Source organism: Mobula birostris, chromosome 14 (genome assembly GCF_030028105.1).
Source record: "Mobula birostris isolate sMobBir1 chromosome 14, sMobBir1.hap1, whole genome shotgun sequence".
NCBI lineage: Eukaryota > Metazoa > Chordata > Chondrichthyes > Myliobatiformes > Myliobatidae > Mobula > Mobula birostris.
This window is the reverse complement of record NC_092383.1, coordinates 79,256,472-79,268,552: the sequence shown is the minus strand read 5'-3', so window position 1 is coordinate 79,268,552 and position 12,081 is coordinate 79,256,472. Positions and strand designations below refer to the sequence as shown.

General features: G+C 41.5%; 1 protein-coding gene across 2 annotated transcripts in view; it reads left to right on the top strand.

Moving 5' to 3' along the window:
- kcnd3 (potassium voltage-gated channel, Shal-related subfamily, member 3) overlaps positions 1 to 12,081 on the top strand; it is a 379,784-nt gene that overhangs the window by 352,543 nt on the left and 15,160 nt on the right. Inside the window, exons 4-5 of one of the 2 annotated variants that reach the window (XM_072277792.1) lie at positions 927 to 1,025; positions 9,862 to 9,921. In XM_072277792.1, the coding sequence (XP_072133893.1) occupies positions 927 to 1,025; positions 9,862 to 9,921 (159 nt within the window). The remainder of the gene's footprint in view (positions 1 to 926; positions 1,026 to 9,861; positions 9,922 to 12,081) is intronic. The other variant, XM_072277793.1, reaches the window with a different exon arrangement.

Below are 12,081 nucleotides of genomic sequence, written 5' to 3'. Positions count from 1 at the left end.
TGCCTGACCCATTGACATCCTCCAGCATTATGTTTCTTGTTCTAAACATTCCTCAGTACTCCTTAAGACTTGTCCTTTGTGGTATACGTCCTAGCCTCATTAATTCCCCCAAAAATGCATTTTCTCACTTAACTCCATCTATCACTTTCAGCCTGTTTCACCAACACATCACTATCTCTCAGCAGCCGAACACCACCCCCGCCACGCTGTCAACAACTCCTCCGATCTTTGTGTCACTGGCAAACTTACTGATCTTGTCTCCTACATCCATATCCAAGTCATTCATGCATATTACAGACTGCAATGGTCCCAGCAATGATCTTTGTGGGACACCACCAGTTAAATCAACCAACCAGAAAAACAACCCTCTACCATGACCGTCTCTCTCCTATCAAGCCAGTTTTGGATCTAGTTTGCCAACTAGCCCTGATCCCATGGCCTTAATCTCCAAAGAGAGGCACCTGGCAAAGGCCCTACTAAAGTGCACGTTAATTACACTAACTGCCTGCCCTCATCAATCCATTTTGTTACCTCCTCAAAAAATGCAATTAAGTTGGTCGGGCAGGATCTTGCCCGAGATACAAGAGATGACAGACGCTGCAATTTGGATCAACAAACAAAATGCCGGAGGAACTCAGCTGGTCAGGCAGCATCTGTGGAGAAAAATAGACAGTTGTCAATTTGTGTCAGGAACATTCATCTGGTCCAAAGTCCCATTAAAATGTAAACTGGCTATTTTGTTCCACAGATGATGCCTGACCCCTTGAGGACCTCCAGCATTTTATTTGTTGTTTTAAACAATATCCGCAGAGAAGAATACAGACATCAATAAAAAGATACCCTGTCATATAATCCTCAAAGCATTTTGTTGCATTTTCAAATATGTCACATGCTAAGCTTTTTTTTTAATATTGCTCTTGTTTCAGGAGTCAGGCGATAAGGACCAGCAGCCATGTCCCAACAGACCAGGATCAGCTGTGGCCAGGCAACATCACCATCTGCTGCATTGCTTGGAGCGGACAACTGTGAGTCTGCAGATATATTACCTCTTGGGTCCTGAACCAGGGCTGTGGGGGCAGGCCACATGGCATCATGACAGGGTTCTGTCCCTGCTGTTGAGGCCTCGACACAGATTCCACAGGCTCTCAATCAGCAATCCTACCCTTGTTAACACTGCTTCTGTCTCCGCCCTGTAGTGACATCCAATGTAACTTGTGATTATAAACTGCAGCTGGCTGATACTTTGTGTGCTGGGAGTAATACAAGGATAGCAAAAAGTGAAGTCCCATTGAAACTTGGAATATTGTGTTCAGATCTGGAGGCTTCATTATAGGAAGAATGTGGAAGCTATAGAGAGGGTGCAGATTTAGCAGGGTGCTGCCTGGATTCAAGAGCATCACTTTTAAGAATAGGCTGAGCAAGCTAGGGCTTTACTCTTCAGAGCGAAGGAGGATGAGAGATGACTTGATAGAGGTGTACAAGATGATAAGAGGCATTGAATGAGTGGACACACACAAAATGCTGCAGGAACTTGGCAGTTCAGGCAGCATCGATGAAATGTTTCGGGCTGAGGCCCTTCATCAGGACTGAAAAGGAAGGGGGGAGATAATAGAATAAAAAGAGGGCGAGGGATGTGGAGGAGGCTGGCTAGAAGGTGATAGGTGAAGCCAGGTGGGTGGGAAAGATAAAGGGCTGCAGAAGCAGGAATCTGATAAGGAAAGAAGGAATCTGAAATCCAGAGACTTTTTCCAGGGCAGAAATGGCTAATAACAGGGGTCATAATTTTAAAGTGATTAGAGGAAATTTTAGGCAATATGCTAGAGGTAAGTTTTTTGACACAGAGAGTTGTGGCAACACCATGCCTGGGGTAGAGGTAGAGGCAGTTAAGAAACACCTAGATAGGCACATTATTGATAGACAAATGGAGAGCACTCTAGGAGGGAAGGGTTAAATTGATCCGATATCCACTCCACCTCTCATTTACTCTTTCTATATCTGAAAAAAAACTTTTTGAATCCTGTTTTATTTTATTGGCAAACTCACCTTCATATTTCATCTTTTCCCTCCTTATGGCTTTTTAGTTGCCTTCAGTTGGTTTTTAAAAGCTTCCCAATCCTCTAACTTTCTACTATTTTTTGCTATATTATATGCCCTCGCTTTTGCTTTTATGCTATCCTTGATTTCCATTGTCAGCCAGTTACTTTATCCTCCAATTTAGAAAACTTCATCTTTGAAATGTAACTTTCCTGCACCTTCCAAATTGCTCCCAGAAACCCCTGCCATTTACTATTCTGCCATTATCCCTTGCTAGTGTCCCCTTCCAATCAACTTTGGCCGGCTGCTCTCTCAAGCCTCTGTAATTCCCTTTCCTCCACTGTAATGCTGATAAATCTGATTTTAGCTTTTTCCCTCTCAAACTGCAGGGGGAATTCTATCTTATTATGATCACTGCTTCCTAAGGATTACTTTACCTTAAGCTCCGTAATCAAATCTGGTTCATTACCCAGTCGGAGGCCTGTATATAACTTCCACCAGGGTCTTTTTAACCTTACAGGTACTTAACTCTACCCTCAAAGATTCTACATCTTCAAAGTTTCAAAAGGTTATTATCACGACCATTCCTCATGATTTTGAGCACCACGAGCTTTGTCTAGCTACTTGACTATTTTTGGTCACAGAAGACAGGTGAAGCCAACTCATTAAATATTTTCAAGAAAGACACAGATATAGTTCTTGGATTAATGAGATCAAGAAATCTGGGGAGAGACTGTGAGTAGGATTCTGAGAAATGCTCAAAGTTAAGGATCTCGACCCAAAACATAAAGTGTCTGTTTCCTCCATAAAGGCTGCCTGACCTGCTGTGTTCCTCCAGCACTTTGTGGTTGCTCCAGATCCCAGTATCTGCAGTCTCCATTTTGCTACTCCAAAAGCATATAAGCCATAATCATGTACTGAATGGCAGAGCAAGTTCAAAGGGCTACATGGTCTGCCAAATCCCTTTTTCTACATCTCTGTATCAAATATACATACAACTGTAATGTGCTTACTGATTCTTGGAAGGAGGCACAGGTAGGGGATGGGATGCGGCTTGGTCTCAAAAAGATTAAGAAATGGATTTCAGAGAACTTTTCAATGCTATCAAGCTCTGCATTCACCCCAAATGTTTCCGAAGTGCACACTTGGAACTTTGAGGTTAGGTGTTGGAAACTAGGTGTTTTGTAGTCTCTTCCAATTTAACAAAAGTCGAAGTTCTCTTTCATTGAACATCATTAATAGAGATGCACCATCAAATGTGATGACTAAAGATTAGATTCTACAAATGAATGCACTTAGCCCGTTAGCAAAGGAGCAAACCCTTTTTGAATTGTTTGGTATTTAGAAGATCAGCTACTGCTCTGCTGAGAGCTGTAACCATGAAAGGGTAGAATCGGAAATTAATGGAACAGAGGTAAATAAAAATTCCATTAAAACCAGTCATGTCCTTGAATCTCCTTCTTTCTAAATTCACTCTATTCAGTCGTCTTAACTTAAGGTTATTTAACTTAACCAATTTTCAAGCTTTAGCAATCAATTCTCACTTTATTCTTATTTACATTTAATTATTCAAATTATTTAATCATGTTTCTGTTGGTAAAATATGCGTATGTGCTCCTGAGTTGGTATATATTTGTGCACATGCCCTCAATGTGTGCACCCATTTGCGTGTGCATCTGTGAACATAGAACATAGAACATTATTCGCAGTATAAGCCCTTTGTCCCATGATGTTGTGCTGAACTTTTAACCTACTCTGAGATCAATCTAACCCTTTCCTCCAACATAACCCTCCCATTATCAAAGAGTTACTTAAATGGGTGTAATGTATCTGCCTCTACCACCATCCCTGAGAGCACGTTCTACGCACCCACCACTCTGAGTAAAGAATTGTATAAAGAGCATGTGTAGATATATTTCTGTATTTGCATGTAGTTATAGAATTTTGCATGTGCATGCATGTCTGTATGAGTGTGTGTGATTATACATGTGTGTGCATGCCTTTAAGTGTGTGCAAAAGGAGAAGACAGGACAGGTTCATTGTGAGGCTATCTGCTGACAGGCACAAATGAAGAATCTTTCTTTGAGGAAGTCACTGGAAGCTGGGTTAAGCTCATCGAGCCAACAGTAGTGGTGCAATCACTTGAATCAAATGTTCTCCTGAGGGATTGTCCTCTACTGTGCCTATTGTCTTGTTTATTATTTATTGTAATGCCTGCACTGTTTTGTGCACTTTATGCCATCCTGGGTAGGTCTGTAGCCTAGTGTAGTTTTGTGTTGTTTTTTTTTTTACGTAGTTCAGTGTAGTTTTTGTATTTTTTCATGTAGCACCATGGTCCTGAAAAACGTCGTCTCATTTTTACTGTGTACTGTACCAGCAGTTATGGTCGAAATTACAATAAAAAGTGACTTGACTTGACTTGACTTGACTTACTGGTGGCTGTCAGGCATCTGTGGAGGCCAGTCCAGGATCCATGTATTCTGGTGCAGTGTGGACAAGAGTAAGTGGGGGCTGTGGTTAGTGCAAACACAAGGAAATCTGTAGATGCTGGAATTTCAAGCAACACACATAAAAGTTGCTGGTGAACGCAGCAGGCCAGGCAGCATCTATAGGAAGAGGTACAATTGACATTTCGGGCCGAGGCCCTTCGTCAGGACTAACTGAAAGAAGAGATAGTAAGAGCAAGAAAGAGCTTACTAGCTCTTCTTTCAGTTAGTCCTGACAAAGGGTCTCGGCCCAAAATGTCGACTGTACCTCTTCCTATAGATGCTGCCTGGCCTGCTGCGTTCACCAGCAACTTTTATGTGCGTTGCTGTGGTTAGTGGTTGTGTCTTTTGGTTGTTATGGAGCCAATAACTCATCATGACCCAGGACCTTTTCAGATGCTCTCTTATACTATTTTCACCTACTGAAACCAGAATGAAAAGAAATTGAAGTTCAATAGCAGAATGTCAAGTAGTATCATGCTGTTTCTTCAGCACTGTTTAGAGGTAGGTTTGTTCTGTATAATTTTATTGCCACTTATACAGGCATTAAAGTCCATTTTCTGTAATTAAAAATGGATTGCCAGGATGAAATGGACTCAACATTACCAGGGGAGACTGCAATCTCTAACTAAAGGTCTCCTCAATGCCCTAGCTTTAGTTTTAATAAAATCCACACGCGATGCAAATTATCAAGAGCCATCGAGAAGAGAATAACATGGTAATGGCTATTGGCATGAATTACCCGCTATAGCTTCTATGTAGCTATACAATACCCCAACAATTTGCCCACTAGCCCCAATGGGCAATTTAGTATTCAACATAGTTGCCTGCCTCAAAACTACTAAACCTAACAAGATTCCATTGTACTTGTAAATGTGTCATTTCATATTTCTAGCTATGCTTGAGTGCTCTCCACTTAGAGGTAATTAAGTGTAAAAGGCAATTGCTCCATAATGAGTGTGAACTATCACTGAACACCTGTCACAACCTGAAATAACTGGCATGTCTAGCACACTGAAAACGGTTCCTTCGTAATTAAAAATATCAGTTTTGCAACACAATTTAAGCCACTTGCCCAATTTAAAAGCACGGGAGTGTCATTTAATTGCAAAGCCTCCATCAGAGATGTGTAATTGTATCGGCATCAAGACACATCGACATAGACGGCAGCCTATGAAGTAGTCAATTGACGGTCAAAATACGGGCGTGTTTCTCTTAGGAAGGTCACAGGCGCTCAGGAATTATAATATTAAATTATGAACGAACATAAAACAAACTAGCAAAGTATTCAAAGGGCATATAAATAAATAAAAGAAATCCCCCAAAAAGGGTGAATCCATTAAGGCAACAATTATGTTAAGAAATATTTCACTTTGCGGTTAGATAGTCACAGGGACAGCCTGCTTAGAGAGTGGAGCAAACCAAGAAACCACTAAACTAAGATAACAAATATCTCATAGAGAAATCAAAGGAAAACTACAGAGTTTGGAACCCACCATCACAGAATGTTGAGGCAAATAAAAATGGATGCACTTGAGATGAAGAATTTGAAAAAAAGGTTCAGGTTCGCTCATTCGTTATGTGCCATTTCGTATGATGTGGGCGATCGTGGGCAATCATGCTCCTTTCATGACCATGATTATTCCTGGCTAATTTTCCTACAGAAGTGGCTTGCTATTGCCTTCTTTTGGCCAGTGTCTTTACAAGATGGGTGGCCCCAGCCATTATCAATACTTTTCAGAGGTTGTCTGCCTGGAGCCAGTGGTCGCATAACCAGGACTTGTGATATGCACCAGCTGCTCCTACGACCATCCACCACCTGCTCCCATGGCTTCACATCACCCTGATCGGTGGGGTGGGGGTGGCTAGACAGGTGCTACACCTCGCCCAAGGATGACCTGCTGGCTAGTAGAGGGAAGGAGTGCCTTATACCTCCTTTGGTTGGAAGAAGGATTGCAGGAGATAGAACTGGAGCATAGGCATCAACTGACAGCTAAAGGCATTTTCCTGTGCTTTGTGTCGAAAATTCCACTTAAAATATCTTTTATTTCAACAGATTCCATTGATTATTACTTACCCAACATGCACAATTCTGCTGTGGCAAAAACTGATCAGGCAGCATCAGTGAAGAAAGAAACAGATTTAACATTCCAGGTCAAACAGCCATTGTCTGAATAGGGAACAGTTTGAGCTTTAAGATGCAGAGAAGCTGGTGAGGGAAGGAGAGTGCAAAGGGAATCTAAGGTGAAGGTGAAGAGGTTGATTCATAAAAGTGGTAGTGGGACAAATAAAGAAATATGCGAGGATGTAATCGGGGAAAGGGGGAGGGGTCACTATTGAAATTTACAAAGGGAAGATACTTTAAATGCTATAAAACATTAAGTTCTTAAAAATACTAGCTACCTGAACCGGTTGATTTCAAGTGTTCAAGATGGGAGGCTGTAACATGCCTAGCCAGAATTTGAGGAGCTGTTCATTTAAGCCGTGCAGGTGGGACTGATCAACCTTGGATGGCAACCCGCCAAGGAGAAGGAAAATCTGACTTTAAACCTCCGCTGCCTTGCGGCCATATCCACCCATGGGAAAGGCTTTGGGAGAAAACCCCGAAGAAGAAATTCGGAGCCGGGGTCCCTAAGGCAGTTTGATGTTGTTTACAATTTCACTCTGGCGACCTCTGCGACAACACTGGTGCCAAGCTGTGTCAGCACTTGCCCTTCCCTTGGACTACATCAGTGATGTGGAGAGGGGGAACCCACTGCATGGGCAACAGCCGGTTCTTCAAATCTTCCCACCCAGGCTTGCGCCCTGGAGAGAACACAGTCCACCAGAGGCACAACGCCATGATCCCCTGGGATCGACGGCAGCCTACCAGTATCATTTAAGCCTTGTAGGAAGGCTGAGGAAAGAAAGGTTAGGGAGGGTGGGACAGAAGATTCACTGAAACACTGGACAAGGATATTGCACAAGGTAATAATCCACGTTATGTAAAAGTTTTAAGTATAATGTATGTTAAGTTTACGTTAACTTATGTTTGTCCTTGTAATGTTCTGTCCTGCTGGTGCAAAAAGCAAATGTTCATGACATTTATACCCTGTGTATGCATACTTATAACAATAACATGCTTAAATTTGAGTCAGAATTAGATTATTACTACCAACATGTGTCGTAAAATTTGTTGTTTTGCAGCAGCAGTACAGTGTAATAGATAAGTAGACTACAAATTACACTAGGAAATATATATATATAATTAGTAGTGAAAAAGGAGAACAAAAATGGTGCTTAAGTGTCATGCATTTCAACTTGAACCTGAACAGCCCGAAACATCGACTGTACTTTTTACCATAGATGCTGCCTGGCCTGCTGACTTCCTCCAGCATTTTGTGTTTGTCGCCTGAATTTCCAGCATCTGCAGATTTTCTCTTGTTTGCACTTGTTGGTTGCATATACTATTAATCTCTTTTGACGATTTGTCCAGGTAATGAAAGACAAAAGCCATCTTTAGGTGAAAATAATGTATACAGGGAAACCTAAGGACTATTGGCCCTATATGCTTCTCAGTTACATTGTGGCTGTTCTATATCTGAACTCCATTTCCCCTCCATTGTCCAAGCCTCTTTTCTTCACAAAGGTCATCATTTAAGTTCTCAATTATCTCCCCATCCTCAACAGCACTTTTTGGGATGGGAATTCCAGTTTTCAAGAACAGTTAGCCTGGTCTGGCCGATCAAGGGGTGTGGAGATTGGATAGGGCAGGAAAAAAGGTAAAAAGCTCTTACATTTCTTATTGAAGAGGAGTCAGGCTTGGGGAATTGCTGCTCCTTCCTGCAAGGTGCAGAAGAATAAAATCTGTTGTTGGCTGATGTCAATTTTACCACAGTGCATCACAGATAGTAAAAATCTACCTTTAAATCGAGGGGAGGTGTTCTTAGCATTTGGCGATCTGCATTTGTATGCAATTAATCACAAGAGTATATGATTGTAACTGAATCATTACTCCATGAGCTGTGTGTGACTATATGCTCTGTGTTTGCACTTTGGACCCAAAGGAACGATGTTTTGTTTAGTTGTGACAATAAACTTGAACTTGTAGAGTGCAATGAGATCTGTAGACATGCTATGCTGGCAAAATGCAGAGTAAGGGTGAAGTTATTAATGATCGGTTTGGTTTGGTGGCACAGTTAATGACTCTGTAAAGTGTTGGACTCTTTCCATCCTTTTACAGAGATTGAGAGATGCTTTAGAGCTCTCTAATTGTTCACTGTATATCTGCCATGAATTCTTCTGTTTGTAGATTGGGCAATTTTTCACCTTATCAGTTAGGTGCCAGCTTCTCAGCTATAATGGAATCACTTTACTGCGGAGAGTGGATGGTTCTAATCTGCAGGTATTCAGATCGTTGGAGGATACCATTGGCTGAGAAAGGAAGAATAGAACAGAAAACGAACAGTACAGGACAGGACCAAACTGCTTCACCTAAAAGGTTTATAAACTCCAAACTTTAAACTGGCTTCAAAGTTCGCATTTAAAGAATATAAAAAAATAAAGTGAGGTGCTCTCGCAGAGATTGCAGGGATTCCGCTGTATCACTGGGATGAAGATTTGGGTCATTGAATATAGAATACATAACATTGTAAATAGAGCAGTATAGTCCAGGAACACACAGTGTGAGAATCAGGTTTAATATCACCGGCGTATGTCATGAAATTCATTAACTTTATGGCAGCAGTACAATGAAATACGTGATAAACAAATACAGAGAAAAAAACACTGAATTACAGTAAGTGTGTATATATATATGTCTATTAAATATTTAAGTTAAACATAAGTGCCGCAAAAAAAAGAATAAATTTAGTGAGTAGCGTACAGGGGTTGAATGACACTTTAGAAAGCGGATGGTAGAGGGGAAGAAGCTGTTCCTGAATCGCTGAGTGTGTGCCTTCAGGCTTCTGTACCTCTTTCCCAATGGTAACAATGAGAACAATCAGGTGCATTATCACTGACATATGTCATGAATCTTGATGTTTTGTGGCAGCAGTACCGCGCAAAGCATTAAAGATTACAATAAGGATCTACTAAAAATTAATAAATAATGCAAAAAGAGAGCAAAATAATGTCGAGTTCATTGTCTGTGCTAAACATGATTCCAATTGAAACAAGTCCCACCTGCCTGCATTTGGTCCATATCCGTCCATTCCCTACCTCTTCATGTCATATATAATAGCTAAGTACACCACTCCTTACTTTTCTTACAAATGTGTCTGAATCACAATGCTAAGATTATTACACAGAATTCAAAACTGCATATCTGACACATTCCTTTTCTCTTCTGTTGATCTTGCAGGGACTGTCCTACCTGTTGGATGACCCTCTCTTATCGGTACGGACATCAACTTCCACCAAGGTACTTCTTATCTTCCCTCAGTTGATCTTCAGTACATGAATTGCTATGTATTGGGTCCTGCCTGGTCCTCTGATGCAGTTGTCATCCTCTGTGCTTTTGGTTGCTAGGCTACATGTGGAATTATCAGACTCCATTAGAACAAGAGCTTTTGCTTGTTGTTTCTAGAGAAAAAAAAGTGTCTTTGTTCTCTCCTGCTCATGCAGGAAAATCTGCTGCCATCTGTACTCATCTCTGCTCGTGCAATCCAGTGAAGTACAATGGAACTGAATTTGCAAGAGGCCAGGAATAATGGCAGACACAGATCGCACATTTGCATTGGTGGCAGAAGACAACAGTAATTTAAAAAATAATTTGTGTAGCTTTAGAAAACATTCTATTCTATTTACTAGCAATAGCTTACTTTTACACTCAGTGGCCACTTTGTTAAGTGCAGGAACCTGGTGTGGTTTTCTGTTCCTCTAGCCCATTCACTTCAAGGCTCAACATATTGTGTGTTCAGAGATGGTCTTCTGCACACTGCCATTGTAATGCGTGGTTATTTGGGTTACTATCACCCTCCTGTCATCCTGAAGTAGTCTGGCCATTTTCCTCTGACCTCACTCATTAACAAGGCATTTTCGCCCACAGACCCACCACTCACTTGATTTTTTTCTGTTGTTGTTTTTCACACCATTCTCTGTAAACTCTAAAGACTGCTGTGCGTGAAAATCCCAAGAGATCAGCAGTTTCTGATATACTCAAACCACCCCTTATTGCACCACCAATCAGTCCACGGGCAAAGACATTTGGATCACATTTCTTTCCCATTCTGATATTTGATCTGAACACGTGAACCTCTCAACCATGTCTGTATGCCTTTTATGCAGCGGTCCCCAACCACCGGGCCACGGACCAGTACCAGGCCGCAAAGCATGTGCTACCGGGCCGTGAGGAAACGATATGAGTCAGCTGCACCTTTCCTCATTCCCTGTCACGCACTGTTGAACTTGAACATAGGGTTGCCAACTGTCTCGTATTTGCCGGGACATCCCGTATATTGGACTAAATTGGTTTGTCCCATACAGGACCGCCCTTGTCCCATATTTCCCCTGCTAAGGTAGAGCGTTCCTATGAAACCTTTCATGCCAAAATGGCATAAAGCGAAGAAGTAATTACCGTTAATTTATATGGGAAAACTTTTTGAGCATTCCCAGACCCAAAAAATAACCTAACAAATCATACCAAATAACACATAAAACCAAAAATAAATAACACTATCATATAGTAAAAGCAGGAATGATATGATAAATACACAGTCTATATAAAATAGAAATAATGTATATACAGTATAGTCGGGAAGATGAAGGCAAAACTGATCTGTGGGGAAAAAATCGGTACGTAGGCGCATGCTCACATCACATGCGCACGTCACGCATGCGCACACAGGTGCTCGTGCAAAACTTCAAGGTCATGGTAGCCTTTCCTGGGGTAAAGTGTCCCTGGATTTGACTGCTACTTTTGTCCCTTATTTGGGAGTGAGACAGTTGGCAACCCTAAATGTAAAAGACATGTTGAGGTGAGCTTAACCCTACTTGAATACCCCCACCCCCCCGTCAGCTGGTCCGCAAGAATATTGTCAATATTAAACAGGTCCATGGTGCAAAAAAGGTTGGGGACCCCTGCTTTTATGTACTAAGACATTGGCACATGATTTGCTGATTAGGTATTTGCATTAAAGAGCAGGTACCTAATAAAGTGGCCACTGAGGGTATATAACACCCTTAATTAAATGGCACAGTTATAGTGTCATCTCTCCAAGGATTCCAAAGAACATAGTGGTCAGTAGAAATGAAGATTGACCTAATTTGCATCCTTAAGAATGCATTTCTGCAGTCTGACTATTTAGAATTTCCCTTGTGGTAGTGAAGCTGAATTGTTAATCTTTTTAGCAACTAGAATTATTTGGAACCCTTTCTCACTCCCACAAATAACTGCCTGTCTGTAAGCGATATTCTTGAGCCGTTGCTTGACCTGTCCTTGAGCTAAGTTTCCAAAACATGGCGGTTCACAGAACCGCTGACACAGAGTCGCGAGTCTCAGGTGCAGGCCCTTCAGCCCACCAACTCCTTGCCAGCCATCAATCACCCAATTTTGTTAATAATACGCTGATCTCGTGTTATG